The sequence below is a fragment of the Procambarus clarkii genome, chromosome 79 (assembly GCF_040958095.1).
Source record: "Procambarus clarkii isolate CNS0578487 chromosome 79, FALCON_Pclarkii_2.0, whole genome shotgun sequence".
NCBI classification, from domain to species: domain Eukaryota; kingdom Metazoa; phylum Arthropoda; class Malacostraca; order Decapoda; family Cambaridae; genus Procambarus; species Procambarus clarkii.
This window is the reverse complement of record NC_091228.1, coordinates 23,333,440-23,356,075: the sequence shown is the minus strand read 5'-3', so window position 1 is coordinate 23,356,075 and position 22,636 is coordinate 23,333,440. Positions and strand designations below refer to the sequence as shown.

General features: G+C 45.6%; 1 protein-coding gene across 1 annotated transcript in view; it reads left to right on the top strand.

Moving 5' to 3' along the window:
• Positions 1-22,636, top strand: part of LOC138357610 (serine-rich adhesin for platelets-like) — a 159,563-nt gene that overhangs the window by 87,743 nt on the left and 49,184 nt on the right. Inside the window, 3 exon segments of the mRNA XM_069314602.1 lie at positions 15,145-15,363; positions 15,621-15,733; positions 19,825-20,143. Coding sequence (XP_069170703.1) covers positions 15,145-15,363; positions 15,621-15,733; positions 19,825-20,143 — 651 coding nt within the window.

Below are 22,636 nucleotides of genomic sequence, written 5' to 3'. Positions count from 1 at the left end.
TCTCCATGCTTGGATACAGTAATCCAAATTTGGGTGCAGCAGAGATTTATACTATTGAGTCACTACCTTCTTTTGTTTATAGTCAAAAGTATGCTTAATTATCCCAAGAGTTTGGTTAGCTTTTCTGACTGCTGCACCCACCTGTTGTGCAACTTTTAATGAGTGGTTGATATTGACTCCCAGGTCCTTTTTCTTCATCGATCTGCTGTAATGTAATGCTATTAATTTAATAGTTGTGGCGTGGGTTGTTATGCCCCACATGCATGTCTTGCATGTGTCGATATTAATTAAAAAGCATTTGCCAATCTTCTGACCATTTGTGGATTTCATGTAGATCTCTTTGTAAGGCTTCAATATCATTATAATTTCCTACTTTACCATAAATCTATGTGTCATCTGGAAATTTGATGATGTGGCTTGTAATATTCTCATCTATGTTATTGTTGTATATAACATAAAGGGCTGGCCCCAAAATGGACCCCTGTGGGACCCCACTTAGCACATTTCTCTGATCAAATTCATTTCCATTTAGCACGACACTTTGTTATCTTTCCTTCAACCATTGTTTTATCGATTCTAATATTGTACCATTTATTCCATGGGCCTTGCCAGTCTTTCATGTGATACTTTATCAAAAGTTTTAGCAAAATCCATGTATACTACATCCAACGGAAAGCCTTTGTCCGAGTAGCTGGTTACCAATTCCAAAAATGTGAGCATGCTTGTAAGGCAGGATCTGTTTTTAACAAATCCATGTTGTGTCGATTGTACAAGGTTGTTCACTGAAAAATGGTGAATGATTTCCTCCCTGAGGACTCTCCATGTTCCATTCTTCCCTGAGGATTCTCCTTGTTTCATCCCTCCCTGAGGATTTGACCATGTACAAAGATGCTTGTCTCTTAGGAGACAGGGTTGAGAAGTGTGGCAAATGGTATAATTGCTGGGTGGACTATACATATAGGATCTATATTCACCTACAGTATTATTGTACAGTATGTGCAAAATTTGCATTCTGTCATTTGCGCTCAATATTATGGTTAAATGCAGCAGAAAAAACAGACTGGGGAGAGAGTCTGGAACTATTTTCTGTGGAGAGCCCCTATGGCTCCTGTGACGGTAACGCGTTGGTGTTCGGCTGTTCAAAGCTAGGGGTATGGCCTCGTCACATAGTATTAAAAAAAATAGAAAATCTGGAACTTCGTCTGTGGTAAGGTAAGGAGAAGACACACAAAACACAAGTAAATTTTAACAATGGAATTTTAATTACGTTAAATAAACAAAACATGAATAAAATGGACTTACAAATTCGTATAATAAAATCAATCAAAATAATAAGAATAATTAAATGACAATGAAAAGTTACGTTAAGACAAGTGAGCAAAATAACAAGAAGTGCAATATACAAAAAATGAGAGGTGCGGGAATATCGGCTTTAAGCTATCACCTCTCTTAGTACACGTACGCCAAAGCTTACGTCTAGCAGGGAGAAGTGTTAACTGTGTGAAAGCACTGAATATTCTGAGGACTGAGGTCGTGGCGGCCCCAGACATCAAGTAGTATGGTGGGCGAGTGCAGTTGCAGCCAGACCGGCGATCAATCAGCGAGGAGCCGGCAGCAAGACGGGTAGTTTGGCGGTTTGAGTCTGAGCAGGTGTCTCTGGCTGCATACGTTTTGCTCTCTGGCAAACCTTGCTGGTGTTGTTGTCGTTGTTGGACATTTCTTCCATAGTAGTTTTATATAGATGTAACGACGTATTTGTGGAGGGAAGAGCAGGCTCAATCTCTTGAAGGAGATTATTGTCACAACTCTCCCCCGAAGCCTGCGGTTCTGGAAGAAGTACGTCGTTATGTGGTGGAGTAATGGATGGAGTCGCTTCTACTTCATAAACTCTGGAGAGATCATGGGCTAAGATGTTGTCGGAATCTTGGTATAGCGTGTCTCCAGGTTGAATTTCTGCAGTTAGCAAGCCCATAGTAGAAGACGTTGAGATGAGAAGTGGGCGTGCTGCAGGAGGTGTAGGGTGGTGTGGTCCGTGTTGATGGTGGACCGAGCACTTTTCAGGTGTGGAGTGAAGTGCTGGAGCTTCAGGATGAGGAAGAGTAGCTCCTTGCCAATTGTTCCGTAGTTCCTTGTAGCAGTAGTCGCTGACAGGTGTATTCTCCTCGCCTCGTTGCTGCATCACGACACCACCAACGTCGGTACCACTGGCGTCGACATGGAGGATGAAGGGCTTATCTGACGAGGTGAGAGTGGAATTAGAATATGGCAAAGGAGCACGATTATTATCCTGAAAGTATTTGGGAAGATCATTAAGGATTTCGGAATTAGAAAGCGCTGACTCCTTGTCAGTGCTTTCGGGAGGAGAAGCTGGGAAGGTCTCACTGTGGATGTAGGGTTCTGTGAAGGTGGAATAGTTAATTAGGACAGTGGGAGGAGTACCATTATATTGCTTCAGGAGGTTGACGTGGCACAGCTGGGTCTTCCGCCGCCTATCTGGAGTCTCTATTACGTAGTTGTTGTTATTCCTGCACTCTTTGACGCGGTAGGGTCCTGAAAATCTGTTTTGTAAAGGTGAACCTGGGATAGGGAAGTATGCAAGGACGAAGTCTCCCGGCTTGAATTTTCTTACTTTGCTGGTCTGGTCGTAATGAGTCTTCATTCTCTCCTGGGCTTTCAATAGATTATCATGGGCAAAACGGTGGACTCTCTCTAGAATGTGTTGAAGGTTTTGAAGAAACTGGGGCACATTCTGATGCTCACTGAAGGTGGCATCTCGGAGAGAGTCTTTGAAAGCCTTAAGGGGAGTACGGCACTTACGGCCGTAGAGCATCTCATAAGGAGATACTCCTAGGGACTCATTGGGGAGACTTCTGTAAATACACATTATAAGGTCAATCTGCTTATCCCAATCCTTAGAGGTTTCACTACAAAACTTTTTCAAGAGTGCTTTGATAGTCTGATGACTACGTTCAAGAGAACCCTGTGAAGCAGGATGATAGGGGCTGGACAATACCTGTTTGATGTTGAACTCCTCCAGTGTCCTTTTGAAGAGATCACTGGTGAAGTTGGTACCACAGTCGCTCTGAATCTCCCTGGGAAATCCGTATTGAGTGAAGATCTTCAATAGATGTTTTATAACCGTAGCAGCCGTGATGTTCTTCACTGGAACTGCTATGGGAAATCTGGTGGTAGGACACAGGATGGTTAGGATGTAGGCGTTACCCGAACTGGTCCGAGGTAAAGGACCAACACTGTCTATTATGAGTCTGTGGAAAGGTTCCGCAGGCACCTGTATGGGAATCAGTGGCGCTCTGGGAATGGAGATGTTCGGTTTGCCTGCCATCTGACATGTATGACACTGTTTTACGTACTGTTTGACGCTATTTACCATACCTGGCCAGTAGTAGTCTTGACGAATTCCATGGTAAGTCTTGTTGAAGCCGTAGTGGGAGAGTGCTCCGTGGGCCAGGTGTAGAATAGTGGGCCGCAGGCTGGTAGGAATCACAAGTTGGTCGATGTTGGCCCAATCGTCCTCCTCCTTCAGTTTACTGGGTCTATATCTGCGGTAGAGCAAGTCGTTCTCTAGGAAGAACCCAGGAATACTGTCGGGTTGAGTCTCAGCCTGGAAAAACAATGGTGTTAAAGTAAGATCTTCCCTCTGCAACTTACGGAACTCCAACTTGGTCAGATGCGGGGGGAGTTTCAGAGGGTCTTGAGGGACAGCGGTAGCAGTAGAGTCAGCTGGCTGTGGACGTGCGGCTTGTGCACGGGTGGTCACGAGAACCGGAGGAGAAACTTCATCACTCTCTTGAACCTCTACTGGAACATACTCTAGAATAGGGTTACTTGGCACAGAGTTACACACCTGGGGTTTGTCCATGACGATCAGGTTGGTCGGTTGCAGGTCTTCTGCCAAGTCGTTGCCTAGGAGAAGTTGCACTCCAGGCATGGGAAAAGGCTTTTCCCTGACGGCGACTTGGACTTCCCCGTTCACGTAGGGACAATCCAGGTGGACTCTGGCGAGAGGGTATGGAGTGGTAGCAGTGAGGTCAGTGATGAAGACAGTTTCTCCGGTGTAGGTGATGTTGGGCACAGCCGACTTCAAGATGATCGATTGTAGAGCCGCTGTGTCCCTCAAGATCTTCAATTTGAAACGTCCCTCCGGATTTGAACCGTTGGCAGAGACAGTTCCAGTATACAGGTGGTTACTGAAAAGAGAAAGATCATTAACATTAACACCAACATTCATCACAGGCTTACCGGACTTAGGAGGAGTTGGTTTGGGTTTTTGTTGGTCAGTGGTTCCCTTGTATTGAGACTTACCACACTTGTCTATGGTATGTCCATAGAGTCTACAATACTTGCAGTACAGTTGTGAACCAGCTTGATCGGGGCTCACTTTCTCGTAACTGTACCACGACTTCTTACTGGAGGATGGTTCGGGTGTCAGCCGGTGGATGAGGCTGTAAGTGTCAGCCGACTTAGCACACTTCAGGTAGTCAGTTTCTTCTTTATCTGCTAAGTAGAGGCGGACAGGAGGCGGCACACGTCTCAAGAATTCTTCAACAAGCATCAGGTTGACGAGTTCTGTAAAAGTAGAGACATGTGCTGCTTCCAACCATTTCATGAAATATCTCCGTTTCGTGTTAGCAAACTCAAGGAAGGTAGTGGTACTTGCCTTCAGGTGGTCACGGAATTTCCTTCTATAACTTTCAGTAGAGAGGAGGTAGGCGTCCAACACTGCTTGTTTCAGAGTCGGGTAGTCATTCTCAGACGCCAGAGTACTGAGTGTGACTGCAGCTCTACCTGTAAGATGGACTCTGAGAAGTGTGGCCCATTGGTCGACAGGCCAACTGAGTTGATTAGCAAGGGTTTCAAAGGTGGTAAAGAACACATCAACTTCTGCTTCTACAAAGGATGGCATTAACTTACTTGCATGTGATATATTAAAACTGACGGGAAGATTGGCAGTAGCTTGTTGGCGTTGAGTGAAGTGTGAAGTTTCCAAGGCGATTTCTCGTTGATGACACTCTAGAGCCAGAGTCGCTTGTTGCTTGTCATGTTCGCGTTGCATCTCCAACTCGCGTTGTTTGGTTTCAAGCTGTACGCGTTCCCGCTCCTGGAGTGTTTCAAGCTGTACTCGTTCACGTTCACGGAGTAATGCGACCTCACGTTCGTGTTCTTCTCTCCTCAAGGCGGCCTCGCGTTCTTGTTCGTCTCTCCTCAAAGCAGCCTCACGTTCGTGTTCTTCCCTTCTTATAGCAGCTGCTTCTCTTTGCTGCTCGCGTTCAATCTTGGCCAGCTCTAGTTTGAGTTTCATCGTTGCCAAGTCAGTTTTATCTGCAATATAGTAAGTTTCATGAGTTTCAGAGTCTATCTTACCTTGCTCTAAATAGTAATCCAGCAACAGGTTGTGTAGGTCATTTTTGTTGGCTTGGTAGGGAACTTCTAGTTGATACTCATGTGCAAGAGTTTGTAATTCAGTCCTCTTGGCACGACTTAAAGTCCCTATTTCACCTGCTGGATTTGCACGGAAAGCTTGGAGACGAAACATGGTGAAATTAGCAAATAAAGGTACACGAATATTCAATAGTGAATGTCAGAAACAGGACAACGTGGCAACTGGTACCTATCCTGTGAGATCTTTAACAATTAAAGTTAAGTAAAAGATGTTAAATGATTAAATTAAATCAAGGGCGCAGGAAATCTTGTACCCGGTACTCATGTAAGAGGATAAGGGCAAGAAAATCCTACTAACAAATGAAACAGAGTTTCGAAAACAAATGAAACAGTAAATTGCCTCAAAAGTAAAATTGGTAGTCCAAGGATGTAGGCATACCTTGCCAAGTCTCTATAGGACATAAAGCAAGTTTTTCCTACTGAATTTAATATGATACTTACAGAATTAGCGAACTCTTGTGCTCTGAAAAAGTAAGCTAATTCCCTACCGTTGTATGTATCATCATCTCTGACTGACGTGTAGGGGTGCGAGGTGTCAACTGGTGACGAGAACTGCTGCTGAGGTCCCAATTCAGCAACTAAAGTTCGAGCTAGAGGAACTATGGCCCTCTTTGTCCTCCTACAGTCAGATTGCAGAAGATTGGGTACTCTTGACCCGGGGCAGACCACAGTACCAGGGTACCAATATGATGATCTGTCAAAAATGAGAAATATCCAAGGGACAAAGATGGTAAACACGAGTAATAACACGGAGGGAGAGATGACCAATTAAGAGTATGACTGCGGCCTACAGTCACCACGTAATCCAAAGTTGTCTCACCTTCACTATATGTTACTCTCGTAATGCACAATACACCGCACCATATAAAAAATGAAATTGAATATGAAAAATAGGAAAAGCTACGTTAACAAAGTTAAATACGCTTACCATTAATTACCACTTGGCACCAGTACCTGAGTGAAGCTCCTAGGACAGGCCTCCATATAATATGTGACGGTAACGCGTTGGTGTTCGGCTGTTCAAAGCTAGGGGTATGGCCTCGTCACATAGTATAAAAAAAAAATAGAAAATCTGGAACTTCGTCTGTGGTAAGGTAAGGAGAAGACACACAAAACACAAGTAAATTTTAACAATGGAATTTTAATTACGTTAAATAAACAAAACATGAATAAAATGGACTTACAAATTCGTATAATAAAATCAATCAAAATAATAAGAATAATTAAATGACAATGAAAAGTTACGTTAAGACAAGTGAGCAAAATAACAAGAAGTGCAATATACAAAAAATGAGAGGTGCGGGAATATCGGCTTTAAGCTATCACCTCTCTTAGTACACGTATGCCAAAGCTTACGTCTAGCAGGGAGAAGTGTTAACTGTGTGAAAGCACTGAATATTCTGAGGACTGAGGTCGTGGCGGCCCCAGACATCAAGTAGTATGGTGGGCGAGTGCAGTTGCAGCCAGACCGGCGACTAATCAGCGAGGAGCCGGCAGCAAGACGGGTAGTTTGGCGGTTTGAGTCTGAGCAGGTGTCTCTGGCTGCATACGTTTTGCTCTCTGGCAAACCTTGCTGGTGTTGTTGTCGTTGTTGGACATTTCTTCCATAGTAGTTTTATATAGATGTAACGACGTATTTGTGGAGGGAAGAGCAGGCTCAGTCTCTTGAAGGAGATTATTGTCACACTCCCCAGAGCTATACCGGGCTGATGTGTATATATTAGACTGTGGCAACAGTCAATCGAAGGAGTTCTAGGCCTACCGGGGACCAGAGCCAGAACCTGGCTCCCTCAAGAGAGGCACGAGGAGCAATGGCCTAAAGACACCCCCGTGTAATTGGAAGCAGTCTTTGTCTGCCATCTACCAGGTCAGGCACCCAGAAAGGTAGGAATTCCAAAACAAACTACTACTGATCAAATAATTTGCAAACCAAAAACCGAACTAGCAACAGAACTCCCCAATCAAAACCAAGGAAACAAGTATGACGTCACCACAAACGCCACGCATCCGTCTGCACAACCCCCCCCCCTCCTCCCGGGAGGAGGAGGGGGGGGGAGTCGCAGACCTCCACGCTGGTAACTCTCCTCAGTTCAAGAGGCTATTGTGTTGGTGACAGTCGATCGCTCTGGCTCCACTCTTTGTGCAGTGCGGTGTTGTTGCTCTGTTTTGGTGGTGTGTAACCAGACGTAACACAAGAGTACTGGGGCTGCATGCACCTAGGGTTGCCTTCCCTAGGCCGCCCTGTAAGTACTGTCTTTGCGGGCTCAGGGTTATCTTCCATGAGCTGTTCAAGAGCAGCTACCTCCGTGTGGTTCTGTCGCTGCTCAGTGATTGCCCGCCCTTGGGGGTTCAGCTGGCGTGGTTCTTACTCCTGTTTTCCCTTGGGTTAGGAAGTAGTTTTGTCGCTGGCTGGGGTGCGAGGTACTGTGCAGCTGTCTGATATACGCATGACAACCGGTTCTGTTCTCCTGGAGACGTTGTGCTTTTGCGGGGTTTTTCTTTTGTTTTTGTTTTGTTTTGCCTGGTGGGGGTCTGCCAGGTGTGGCGGTAGGACCACAGGTAGGTTTTTGGTGGCCCTCCACTACGTCCCTGTGCTTGCACACGTCACAGAGGTTCAGCATTTAGATTGTTTTCTTGGTAACTCTGGGATAACTGGTTAGGAGTACCTCAACTGGGCTTCCCTTAGCAGTCAGCCTAAGGGCCCTGGAAACCCCCACTGGGGCTCAGTGGTCCACTGTAGGAGACCTCTGAGTCCCATCTCGCCTTGTGTGAGTTTGAAGGTTGCTCTGTCCCCCTGTTTTGGGGTGACACTCACCGTCTGCCTCCGCCTTGCTGCCTGTTGGGGTCAGTGACACCTATGACCTGGAGTCCTGCGAGTGGTGTTCGTTGCTTGTACTCCATTCACCCAATTCACTGAGACTGATATTGGGTGCAGGCAACTTTACCATTGCATGCAAGGTTTAAGTTGCAGCAACGTGCAAGGTTGGTGGCCTTTCTGGATGCCCCGCAGCTGCCCCGCTGAAATATACTGGTTGTGAGACTCGGGTGGCTTCGGGGAGTGCCCCTTCTGGATCGGTGGCGGAGGCACTCGAGCCTGGTCCTCCTGCTGGAGCTTTTGGGCCACGCCAGTGGGCCCCCTTCATCCCTGTTTTTCGGGTGGACTCTGCTTTTTCTCCTAAGGCAGAGGGTTTGGAGGACGGCTCGGCCCCGGGTCCTGACGTAGAGGATTCTGAGACTGGGGAGGAGTTGACTTGGCAGCCTGAGGCCCTACTGGTCCCTGCTTGGGTGTTTGGTACCCTCGGTGTGGGGCTTGTTACAGCCCTACACGATTTTGTTATGAGTTCGGCTCCTCCCCGGGTTCAGGTCCGAGTTCCTTTGGGTTCTTCAGTTCCCTCCTCTAGGTTTTTGGCTTTCCTCATCATTTTCCTCATCCCACCTAGGAAGGTGTGGGAGGCCCCTTGCGGCTTACCTCCTGCGAGACCCGGATTATGCCTCGATAATGAAGCCTTCTTTTTGAGTTTGGCTCCTCTTTTTCTTTATTGGGTGCGTTACAAGGTGCCGGAGTCTTCCTGACTGGCTGACTGCTTTTTCTTCGTTGGGGGGCTTGGCATTCATCCTGTTGGCATGCACACTTGAGTATCGAGAATTGCCTACGGTCGTTCCACAACTTCCTATGTGGAACTCTGTCAAAAGCCTTTTTAGATCCAGATAGATGCAGTCAACCCAACCATCTCTATCCTGTAAAATCTCTGTGGCTCTATCATAGAAACCGAGTAAATTCGTTTCACAGGATCTTCAAGATCAAAAACCATACTGTCTGTTTGATATTACTTAGTTTTTCTCCAGGTGTTCTACCATTTAGGTTTAATTATTTTTTCAATATTTTGACTATTACACTTGTCAATGATACAGGTCTAATTAAGGGGGTCTTCCCTGCCACCACTTTTGTAGATTGGAACTATGTTAGCCTTTTTCCACACATCTGCTACGACTCCTGTACACAGGGATGCCTGAAAAATCAAGTGAAGTGGAATACCGAGCTCAGATGCACACTCAGAACCCATGGTGAAACTCCATCTGGACCAACTGCTTTGTTCCTACTTAGCTCCTTTCCACTGTGTCTCTATGTTCTCTGGAATTCTTATTGTGTCTGGTTCCCTGAAGATGTCCTTTTGTTCAAACACACTTTGGAACTTTTCATTTAATGTTTCACACATTTCCATTTCATTTTCCGTGAATTTTTTTCCCATTTTCAACCTCTGAATATTATCCTTTACCTGCAGTCTCCGGTGTGTATTAGTAAGACACTCGCCTGGCGTTCCGCGAGCGCTATGTCATGGGTTCGTATCCTGGCCGGGGAGGATTGACTGGGTGCAATTCCTTAACTGTAGCCTCTGTTTAACGCAATAGTAAAATGTGTATTTGGATGAAAAAACGATTCTTCGCGGCAGGGGATCGTATTCTAGGGACCTGCCCGAAACGCTACGCGTACTAGTGGCTGTACAAGAATGTAACAACTCTTGTATATATCTCAAAAAAAAAAAAAAAAAAAAATTGTTGTTTATGAATTTATAGAATAGACCTGGTTCTGTTTTACATTTGTCTGCAATCCCTTTTTCAAAATTTGTTTCTGCCTCTCTCCTCACTGCCGTGTAGTTGTTTCTCGCATCTTTGTATTGCTGGAATGTTAGGGGGTTTGGTCTGTTCCTACATTGATTCCATTTTTGTGTCTTTTGGTCTCTGGCCCTCTCACAAGTTCTATTGAACCAATCCTGTGTCCTAGTCCTGCATCTCTGTTTTGGTATGAATGTTTGGATGCCTTCATCGTATATTTTGCAAAATTAATGCAACAGAGCTCCCCAAAGGAAACAAGTAATTAAAGATGTGGGGCGCACATCTCATTTACTTCCCTGTCTAGCAACAAGTCTATCTAATTACACCCATTCAAATTTTTTGAAGTTCTCCATGGTGTCCTCAATTGAAATCGAGTTTAACAACCGTTTCAATGTCTCCATTTTCTTCTAAATTATATCTTAAGGCATATTTAATGCCCCACAGGACATGATCACTCTTTCCCAAGGGAGGAAGGTGCTGGATGTCAAATATTTCTTCTTCTTTCCTTGTGAATATTGTACCCTGTAATGACGGAACATCCCCTTCCCTCATTCTTGTAATTACCTAAGTGTAGTTACAGGATGAGAGCTACGCTCGTGGTGTCCCGTCTTCCCAGCACTCTTTGTCATATAACGCTTTGAAACTACTGACGGTCTTGGCCTCCACCACCTTCTCCCCTAACTTGTTCCAACCGTCTACCACTCTGTTTACGAAAGTGAATTTTCTTATATTTCTTCGGCATCTGTGTTTAGCTAATTTAAATCTATGACCTCTTGTTCTTAAAGTTCTAGGTCTCAGGAAATCTTCCCTATCGATTTTATCAATTCCTGTTACTATTTTGTATGTAGTGATCATATCACCTCTTTTTCTTGTCTTCTAGTTTTGGCATATTTAATGCCTCTAACCTCTCCTCGTAGCTCTTGCCCTTCAGTTCTGGGAGCCACTTAGTTGCATGTCTTTGCACCTTTTCCAGTTTGTTGATGTGCTTCTTAAGATATGGGCACCACACAACCGCTGCATATTCTAGCTTTGGCCTAACAAAAGTCGTGAACAATTTCTTTAGTATATCGCTGTCCATGTATGGCTTACTTGACGTGTTGATACAAGGATGTCTCCAGAATGAGGTTTACAGATCTGTCTGTCCAGAAGTCCTCCGTTCTTGCTTTGTAGGCCTCATAGTCTATTGCTTTAAAGTTGAAGTCCCCAGTATCAACAGTTGTGATGTATCTTTATCTGCTTGTACAGTACAACAATTTCTCTCATGACCATTATGAGGGCCGTTTTGTTTGTCATCCAGTTCTTCCTTTGTCCATGTGTTGCTTGCTGGTGGGCTGTAGGCATTTACAATTATCAGCTTATCATCCTGATTCCAAACCTGCAATGCCATTATGTCAACTTCTCGAAGGTCGTCAAGTATTAACTCTCCTACCTTCAGGTGCTCTTTCACCAGCACAGCCACTCTGTGCTGGTAAGAGCAAAGAAAGGAAAGAAGAAAGAGCAGGGTGCTCTCTCTCCTTTCCTCCTCTCTGTTTGTTGTGGCCCCTTCGGTTTGGGATTGTTTTCTGAAAGTCTTGTTTTTGTTGGTTTTGGCCTCTGGGGGTCAGGTTGGGAAGCTTCATGCTCTTCTCCGGCGCAAGGGGTTTTGCTCCTTTGGTCCTGGTGGTCGTTTTGTTTGTTTGCAGCCGCCTTCTTTTCTGGCAAAGAATGAGATGGCGGGCTTCCGGAGGGGTCTGTGGGTGGTTGATGCTTGGTTTGTTCGGTAGGGGGTGCATCATGTTTTGTATACGGGGGTGGTTTTACATTGCTACCCGAGTTTCACTGCTTCGGTAATAGTGGACGCGTTATAGGTTGGTTTCCTAGTCTCCTGTTCCAGGGCGCATGTCTCTAAGGTTGTCCGCAGGGTTATCAAGTCTAGCCAGACTGCGATGGCGAGACAGCCTGCCCAATATGTGAGGACATATGCGGCTCTCGCTGCTGTCTTTGGGAATATGTCTTGGGTTGCCATTTGGGCACGGGGATTTTGGTAATCGAACGGAATCCTGGCTGCCAGATATCTTGTGAATGTTCCATGCCCTCTCCGATCTTGTGTGGCCTTGGGACGTCTGTTGCGGCTTGGAATCTCGTCTTCATCTTGAACTCCAGAGATGAAGCCCTAGGATTGAGATTGAGCCCTGAGCGAGCCCCAGAGGCTCCCTGCCTGCCACACTCTCCCTCCCTCCCTCCTTCCGGTCCGCGGTTTTCATCATTCTATGAACCGGGGTGGTGGGCCACTGGTTTGCCTGAGCGGGCGCGCTAGTTGGGTGACGATTTGCTTGTTTGTTTTCTTTTGGGGAGGGGGGAGCTCTTTGGCTCTTTTTGGACGTAGGTTGCAATTTTTACCAGTTGGGGGTTTGTATTGTTTACCTAACTTTCTGGGTGTCCTCCCTGGTGGGTGGCAGACATGACATACTCTAAATGTAGAATGCTCATAATGACCATTGTTCCCTGCGCCTCTCTGAGGGGGGACCAGGTCCCCCTCAGGGGCTTGTGGTCCCTGGTAGGCATGAAGAACTCCTGGGACTAATGACACTAACTTAACAAGTTAAGTGAGAAGGTGGTGGAGGCCAAGACCGTCAGTAGTTTCAAAGCGTTATATGACAAAGAGTGCTGGGAAGACGGGACACCACGAGCGTAGCTCTCATCCTGTAACTACACTTAGGTAATTACACTTAGGTAATTACACCAAGCTAATATGGCACATGTCAGTTTGGATAGCTTCAGGGAACCTCCGGGGCTCGCCCAGAAAATGGCATTTCATTTCATTCAACGCTGTTTTTTTTGGTCTTTTCCTGCAGCCGTAGTAGAGTTGATTCTTTGGGTCGGGTCTTTCGAGTCAGGAGTCCTCCCTGGCATTGCTTTGTGTCATTGTGTGTTGGTTGATGTGATCAAGGTGGCCACGTCCCTTCTGTGGGTGTCCGAGTTCTTCTCGGTCCCAAAACAACATGCAGATCTACAGTACATCCTCAATCTTTCTGGGTTAAGCACCTTAATTCCTTATCCGAACATACACAAGGCCACTTTGGCCCAAGTTCACCTGCTATCACAGGCTGCAGCTTGGATGGTGTTCTTGGACTTCAAGGATGATTATTGGCATGTCCCTATACATCCTGGGTTCAGGGACTGGCTAGATTTTGTTGTGGGGCACCAGGCTTACCTCTTTAGGGTTCTTCCCTGCAGTTTGAATCTGGCGTCCAGTGTGCTTACTAGATTGACACAGTTCGTTATGGCCCAGCTTCATCTCATGTGGGTTTGTGTGTGGGGGTCTGTCTCATAAACTGGCTGGTGTGGGGTCCCCAACCAGTCTGCATGTCAACTGGTCAGGGATCTATCTGGTTCTGTCCCAGCTCACGAGGTTCAGTGTCCTGGAAAGCTGAAGGATGTCCCAGTTGGCTCCATTCCAGCTTCAGACATGGCTGGGCCTGATTTGGGACTTGGTCACTTTTCCCTGTTTCTGCCTCTGGCAGCTTTACTCTGCCTGAAGCTTCATCACTGTCTAGGCCCTTGGTGACTCCAGTTGGTTGAGAGGTTGTGCAGGAACCTGAACTTTGCCTGCATTGTCTTTCCCTTGGGCAGGGGTTTGGTTCCAGGCATTGTATTGGTTCCTTTATTACCAATGAACCAATGAATATTGGTTCATTGTATTGCCCCTCCTGGGACGGTTATCTTCAGATGATTTCGGGGCTTTTAGTGTCCCCGCGGCCCGGTCCTCGACCAGGCCTCCACCCCCAGGAAGCAGCCTGTGACAGCTGACTAACACCCAGGTACCTAATTTACTGCTAGGTAACAGGGGCATAGGGTGAAAGAAACTTTGCCCATTGTTTCTCGCTGGCGCCTGGGATCGAACCCAGGACCACAGAATCACAAGTCCCGCGTGCTGTCCGCTCGGCCGACCAGCTCCCTAAACGAGCCGGGACGAGCGGGTTTGGGGCCCACTCACCCTACATTGGCTCTTTCTTTGCCAGCTTCCCTTTCAGGTTTCTGAGGTTCAGTTCCTTGGTCCATCCTCCCGTATTGCTCAGTATGTTCACATTTGGCTAGTCTCGTGAGTTAGGTCTCTGGTTCTGTTGACCAGAACTCAACAGGGCCACCCAGGGTCTGTAGTCGAGTTTGTGGCTGTGAGTCACCCCTGAAGAAGATTCAGCTTCCTCTGGGTTCAGTGCTCCGGCTTCACTCAGCTGCTTTCTGGTGGTTCGTTGCCAGAACCAAAAGGGGTCAGTTTGGTCATTTTCCCTGTGGAGCTGGATGCTTCAGGAGGCTTGGCTTTTGACTTCTCGGGATTTAGTTTTCATGTGGTTCACTTGCAGGGTGTGCCCAATGTTCTCTTGGATGGGTTATCTAGCGTCCGTTCCATTTCCATGAAGGGGACTAGTGTGGCTCAACATCATCTCAGGCCTATGATATTCACAGATATGTGTCTTTGGCTACAGTCGTCACCTACATGTCGTTGGCTAATATTTAGACTTAGGGGTTTTTTGGCACTCAAACAGAGTTCAGGCAGCCTGGTATTTAGTCAATGTTTCTGGTCCCAGCCAATCGTGTTTGGCTTTGGGCCACGTCTCCCGGACTGGGTTGTTCTCTATGGTTAGTTAGCTAGCTCTAAAAACTCAACACTCAATATAATGAAATACCTCTTTCTAGAGGAGCCTGGGTGGCTCCATGATTCCTTGCCCCCCCCCCTCCCTTCCTCTAGGCTTCTTGGTTCATTGTTGCATTGTTCATCAGCACCAGAATTTATCAGCAGAGTTGTTTGGTGGTTTTGAGGCTTAATTTTTTATCAACCCTCCAGTTGCTTGTAAAGCTTCGCTGACTTTCTGGAGGGTTTTTCCGGTGGGGGCAGAGTGTCACGTGCTCCCTGTGCCGCTGTGAGGGGCCAGATTCTGGCTCTGGTCCCTGAAAGGCCAAATTCAACTTCCATGACTGATGTGACTTGTAGTATGAATCAGTCTCGGCAAGATAGCTTCGGGAACCCACAGGGGCTCCTCAAGAAAGAGGCATATTATTACATTTAAAGCCTTTTTTTCTTTTCTGCAGTTGCTGAAAGTTTGTGTGTTGAAGAACCATCATCATCATCTGTAAATCCCTCAACCTCGAGTGCGCCCTCACAGTCCAAAGTTACAAAGTCCCATCCTACTAACCCGAACCACGTGAGATTGTCTCACTTCACAGTGTTGGCAGGAGGAGGACAGAGAGGTTCCTGGAGCATTGAGAAACCCAAAAAGAATACATCTGATATCCAAGACTGTCTAAAAGGTCAGTTTGAAAGTCCTTATCCTTCTTCAGTATTATAACTTTGAAAAGTGACCTACTGTATTGATATAGCATACTGCCAATTTGAGCGTTATAAATGTTATAAACCTTAAATGCCTGTTTATAAAGAATTACAGTTTATAGTGATTTCATGTATGATAATTTTTTTTTTAACAGAACTTTATAAAAATTTCAAAGAATAAAATTTCCCAGTTCAATGTGTATAAATTGATTAATGTTGTGTTCCCATGTATGACTAGGAGAAGCATTCTACAAGCTTTTGTTAAAGTATTTGCTGTCGACTGAGCTCCTTGACCAGAATGGTTACCCACATCCTGACCCCGAGGAGAAGGGCAAGGCCATTATAAAGACGGTATGAGCCTTTTGTCTCACTTGTACTACAACCTTATTTCTCTTTATTGGTATACTTAACATTTTGTTGTATATGGCAAGGAAAGGGTGGCTTAGGAAAGATGTTCAAACACTGGTGACTTGTTAGTTATTGGTTTTGTCAGCAATTATACATTTTAAATTGTACTTATTTTAGGGGAGTAATATGTGAACGGGAAGCCTTAACCCCCTAGGCTGCTCAGTATCCTAATAGCCACTAGGAGAGCACTACCACCATATGCAGGGGCTCTCCTAGTGGCTCCGTGAAGCTATTAGGAGAGCACCCCCATATGCAGGGGACTCTCCTAGTGGCTCCGTGAAGCTATTAGGAGAGCACCCCCATATGCAGGGGACTCTCCTAGTGGCTCCGTGAAGCTATTAGGAGAGCACCCCCATATGCAGGGGACTCTCCTAGTGGCTCCGTGAAGCTATTTCACAGAAATTGTTCCATTCTAATACTTTAGGTCTAATCAGTTGCATTTGCAACTGTTTGTGACTACCAGGGACCAGAAGCACAAGTAACGAGTGACAGTTCATTGCAGATACTTGATGATTTCCCTGGATCTCCGGGATGCTTATTGGCACATCCCAATACATCCGAGGTTCAGAGATTGGTTGGGTTTAGTTGTGGGGGCTTCAGGCCTACTTCTTTCAGGTCCTACTTTTTTGGACTCGCATGCTTGGCTCAGATTGCCGTTGCCCGTCTTCAGTTGTTGGGTGTTCAGGTCTTGGCCGACCTCGACGACTGGCTGGTTTGGGCTCCCAGCCAGTCCTCGTGTCTGCTAGCCAAGAAGCTGTTCTTTCCCAGCTTTCCAGGTTCAGATTCCTTGTGAACTGGCGGAAGTGCCAGTTGGTTCCGTCCCACGTTCAGTCTTTGCTGAGCTTCGTTTGAGACTTGGTCGGTTTCTCTCGTCCTGCCTCCAGCAGCTTTGACATGGCTGCAGTGGCACCGTCTGTTGGTATTGAGTTGGCTTGAGGTGTGTTACGGCCACTATGGGTCGTAACCGGGTTCTTTGATGGTAGAACCAAAATGATAGTATCCGACCCCAAGTCGGTAGTACGCTTTCAAGAAAGTGGCTATGTAGTGCATAAAAAAAGGAGGGGATGAACAAAACACTGTTCCTTTCGTCAATGTATTAAATATCTTTCCACCACCCTTAAGTATATATATATATGTGCACCGTCACCATAAATAATATATAAAGAACAGATTGGCTATTACTACACCTATGTACAATCCTTTTGCTCAGGATATCAAACGTGTTCACGTGCAGAGTTCATCAATCCCCAGTATTTCTTCACTGTCCAGTAGCGTATCCAACCTTACTGGGAAGAACATCGGCGAGTTCACCTATACATGGGCCAGCCCACTGACAGTGTTATGAGGTGCCTGTACCCCAACGACCGCTCTCCAGCTCAGCCACACGCTGAGCGGGGTCATAAACCAATACAGGGGTAGCGATCCCCTGGCAGCAGTCTCTAGCAACCAGCTAGCAGCACTACTCAACAGGCACCTCCCTGTTGTCAGTCTCTCCCCTAATCCAGTCTCAAAGGTACGCCGATCCTTTTCAACACTAAATCACTAGCAGCTACCACACTGCTTCATCGGCGGCGGCTTACTTGGTCGTTTCCAGGACCATGTGGGGAGACCGTGGACTGCCCAAGATGAACTGCCCTCTCCAGTACTGCTGCCCCAGACGTCACCTCTGTGGACACGAAACATCATCAATGACCTTACCGGTACTGGAGAACTAGGAAATACTACTAACCCACTGGGGAGTTGACATTGTGCTCTGTAGCACACACTAGGTGGCACTGGTCTTGATGCGTCACCTCACCAGAGGTCACTCACAACGACCCCTCTGGCTGACCCAAGCAGGAATCTTTAGCCATTTGCAAGTTTTAGATAGCCACCACCAGATGGCATTGTCCATATTACGTACGATTCCGGGACAGTTCGGGTACGGACTCGTAGATGGTGCTGGAACTGCCACTCTACCCCCTGACAAGGGTGACGAGTCCGTAACAAGATGACTCGGCAGTTGCTTGAGTGGCTCTGCGGAAGCCGCAATTTTGCCTGCCTTGTTTACCCTTGGCAGAGTTTAGCACCAGAGGTTGTTCTGGTCCCTCCAAGGCAGCCTCATTCGCCACTGCCTGGTTTGTGCTGTGTTACTAGTTTCCTTTTCAGGTTTTTTAGCGATTCAGTTCCCTCGCGTCTTCCTCCGCCCTCGCTTAATGTTTTCACGGATGCCTCGGCTCTCGGTTGGGCCTTTGTGGCCAGCACTCATCAAGCTGGTCAGGGGCAATGGTCCCCTCTACTTTCCTGGGTGCACATTGCTGTCAGAGAGTTTGCGACTGTGTGGTATGCACTGCAGAGGGTTTGGATTCCATTGGGCTCTATCCTCTGGCTCCATTCGGACTGTTCCCCCATGGTTCATTGTCTCAACCTGATGGGTTCAATTTGGTGCCTGCTTCTTTGGAGCTGGACCCTACAGATTGCTCCTCTTCTTACTTCTCAGGGTTTGGTTCTCCATGCAGTTCATGTGCAGGGAGTGTCCAACGTCCTTGCTGACGGTCAGTCCCATTTCCTTCCTGTTTCCATAGAGTGGGCTGTTGATGCCGTTTCCTTCCTGTGGCTTTGTCGGACATTTGGGGGCCACGGATTGGTTCGCGTCAACCTTGTCTCGGCACCCTCCACTGTACGAGGTGCCATTCTGTGATTGCAAGGCTCTTGTGGTGGATGCCTTTCAGCTAGACTGGTTACAGTGAGGGGTTCCTTTTACCTCTTTCTCCCAGTCTGGCTGTTGCTCTGGATTCTGTTCAGGTTGTTGTCCAAATTGGGGAGGGCTCTCCTTTTGGCTCCCTGGTGGCCTTCGTTGTTTTCCTGTGTCTGCCTCTTACAGAGGGCCAGCCCAATGACATGCCTTGCTGGTTTGACCTTCACTCTATGCATCTGCTATTTCTGATATCATCCTATACAGTGGAACCTCGAGTGACGAGCGACTCCAGTTATGAGCATTTTGAGTTACGGGCGAGCCACTCGCAGAAAATTTATCTCGATTGACGAGCTTTAGCTTCATTAACGAGCAAACCACATGGTGCTTTCTAGAATTCCTGCTGGTTCTCGGATGCCTCCGACAACAATGTTGTTGTTGTTTTGCAAGACGAACGTTTCACATGACGAGCTCGGTGCTGAAACGGATTAAATTCGTTAATCGAGGCACCACTGTATATGGCAATTAAGGGCGTCCCACCTGCGAGGTTCCTCGAGATGGCAGTTTGTGGTTTCTTGGCACTCTTTTCGCCAGGTGGTGCTCGTCTTTCTTTTCTGTCTTTCTTGATCAACGTCCTATGCCAAATACTGTTAGCTAAAATCGTGTGGCACTTGCAGAGCCAGTGAAGCCTATATTAGAATGTCGACACTGCCGCTGCTCCGTTTCGCAGGCTCTCACACCTTGTCTCACCTCTGACCTGCTCATGCGTCACCTGAGCCTGCATGCTCTTTGGACAATGTTCTTTCATTTCTTTCTCCTCCTCATTTCACCATGTCCTCTTCAGTCTGGGATTGCTTCTTCAAGGCTTTGTTTTTGGTTTCCTTCATCTTAGTTTATAGAGTTTGGCAGCTTTATGCTCTTCCCCAGTGATGAGGGTTTTGTTCTTTTGGCCCCCTAGTGGTGGTGGTGCAGCTGGCTCCTCCTTTTCTGGCAGGGAAAAATATTAGAACCAAACATGCATGATTGTACTGTATGCTATAATATAGTACTCCATTTTCTATTTATCAGTCAATGTCCAAGATAAAATGATACTTGTAGCTGGATCTGATTTGTCTTTATACTGTAGTAATCCATGAAAATGTGGTCTATTAATTCTATGATAACAGCAGCTTGCCTAACTTAAAACTTTTACAGTATATGTTTATATAATAAAATGGTATTTAGAACATTTAAAGTATTTTGCATGTTTATGAGTTTACAATAAGTATTCAATAATGCTGTGGTCCACTTGTTTAGGTAATGTTGATAAATCCTTCCTATATTATGGAATGGGTTAATTAATCGTGTTTTCTCAATGCAGATTGACACCCGCAAGAAAGTGAGTCCAAGTTCCGTTGAACGTTATTGTGATCGTTGTTCTGTTCTCTACATGGTTGACAAATGGGGTTTTCCCAAGTGCACGGGTCCCTGCGTTCATCACTGGGGTCGTGCGTACAAACGCAGAACTTACAGCGGCTTTGAGGCGCGATATTCCTGTTGTGGAGGAGATCTGGAATCTGAAGGATGTTGTCAGGCCACTACACACGTTTCCCAGAACTATAATCCCAACGACCTGCGTGGTTACGTCAGAACTCTTCCCAAAGACACCAGAGGAAATGACCATGGAGTATATGCCTTAGGTAATCAATAGATGTGCCTTCTTATATAGTTGGCAATGTTTTTATAAATGATTTCATAATTGACATTTGTCATTGTATACTAAAATTTATTTGCGAGGGATTTTGAGTAGTTATTGAACCGAGTATTAGTGTAGGATTTTTATCCTCCTTGCTGTTTTCATTTTCAATAATTGTTAAATAAAGAAGGTTATGAGAGTAGCCAGTATATGGAGTATGTTAATGTTGATGTATGCTGGAGATGCAGGCATTCTAGTAGAAACTTAAATAGCTGTGTTGAAAGTTTACTTGGTATGTGAGTATGAGACTGAATATATAAAAGCAAAGTAATGGCAATACAGAGAGAGAAAGGAATTGAAATAATTGTGGAGAGAGAGAGAGATGTGTTGGAAGCTCTTGGGATTTATACAGATAGTTTGTAGGGAAGGATATTGTCTCGGTGAAATTGTGGGTGGAGAAATGGGACGGGAAGAGATACAGTTTGACAGCAGCACGAACAGCCTGTTTTCATGGGTTTTCTTGGGTTGCTGTGAGTAATTTGTTGTCTGTAACGGTCATGCATGTGGCAGGTTGTATGAGCAATGATCATGTTAAGGCTCTTCATTCCTCTTAACCCTCTTTCCTGATATTACTCTTAACATGCACAGCTTAGGACTCGTTTACTTAATATATAATACATTAATAATATTAGTTTTGATTTATACAATATACATTGAAACATGGAACAGTGGCTTATTTGTTGGTAGATAAATTATATATATGAAATAAAGCCACTAATATGCAAAGTGTTATGGGCACCAGTTGACCAGATGCTGGTATTGACACATTGGTGGCCTGGCTTAGTGTTTACAGGTGTTGGTATTGACACATTGGTGGCCTGGCTTAGTGTTTACAGGTGCTGGTATTGACACATTGGTGGCCTGGCTTAGTGTTTACAGGTGTTGGTATTGACACATTGGTGGCCTGGCTTAGTGTTTACAGGTGCTGGTATTGATACATCGGTGGCCTGGCTTAGTGTTTACAGGTGTTGGTATTGACACATTGGTGGCCTGGCTTAGTGTTTACAGGTGCTGGTATTGACACATTGGTGGCCTGGCTTAGTGTTTACAGGTGCTGGTATTGACACATTGGTGGCCTGGCTTAGTGTTTACGGGTGTTGGCTTATTCAAGTCACCCCCGACAATTGTTACCATTTATACACTGGCTCTCTCGACCAAAACTCTGTTGTTTTAACAAATATTATTCTCTGATGACAAATATTATAAAACTGTTGTTTTGACAAATGCTTCAACGAGTTGTTTTGTGGGTAGATAAGATATGAGTAATTCCCTAGCATATGCACCACTATAAACTCCTTTCGTTTACCAAACACTTAGTTTCCTTCAATTTGTTAAATTTCAATTAAAAATTTTGTACTAATTTCATGATTAGTTAAATCACTGTGCGTATTCCATGTTCTACAGTTACATTCAGCTTTCTTAATGTCTTCCAAATATATTCAAAAAATTTACCACTGTTTGTATTGAAAAAAAAAAATTCTGAGTAGCTGACAGTCGAGTATTTACATTGATACGAAATACACAAAGAAGTTGATAGGAGCCATAAGGAGGATTAGAACCTATGCTCAGGGTATTCCCAAGCACACGCCTTAGACCATTACATCACGGCATGGTTAAAGCATTGTAACCTGGTATTTAACTGAATCCTCTCTCCTCCTCACTGCTCCTACTGATTTTCTCATTGATAAATCACATTAAATTAATGTGATTTCTTTGTGCATTTGGAGGGAAGCGTTGGAGGTACAATTCCTAGACGGCAAACCCGACATGGGGGCATTACGTGAAACCCTGATTTCTGGCTTCAGTGGAAGCCTCAGCAACCTTAGAGGATTCAGTTGAATCCAAGGCTGAAATGCTTTTACCATGTCGTGGTGTAGTGGTCTAAGACGTGTGCTTGGGAGTACTCAAACCATAGGTTCGAAACCTCCTCACTGCTCCTACTGATTTTCTCATTGAGAGGAAACTTGAAGTGTATGAGATGTGTGAGGCTCGGTAGCCACTGTAACTAACATGTAAATACAGTAAGTGTACGAGAGCAAGGTAGCCACTGTACCTAACATGTAAATACAGTAAGTGTACGAGAGCAAGGTAGCCACTGTATCTAACATGTAAATACAGTAAGTGTACGAGAGCAAGGTAGCCACTGTAACTAACATGTAAATACAGTAAGTGTACGAGAGCAAGGTAACCACTGTAACTAACATGTAAATACAGTAAGTGTACGAGAGCAAGGTAACCACTGTAACTAACATGTAAATACAGTAAGTGTACGAGAGCAAGGTAGCCACTGTACCTAACATGTAAATACAGTAAGTGTACGAGAGCAAGGTAGCCACTGTACCTAACATGTAAATACAGTAAGTGTATGAGAGCAAGGTAACCACTGTACCTAACATGTAAATACAGTAAGTGTACGAGAGCAAGGTAACCACTGTAA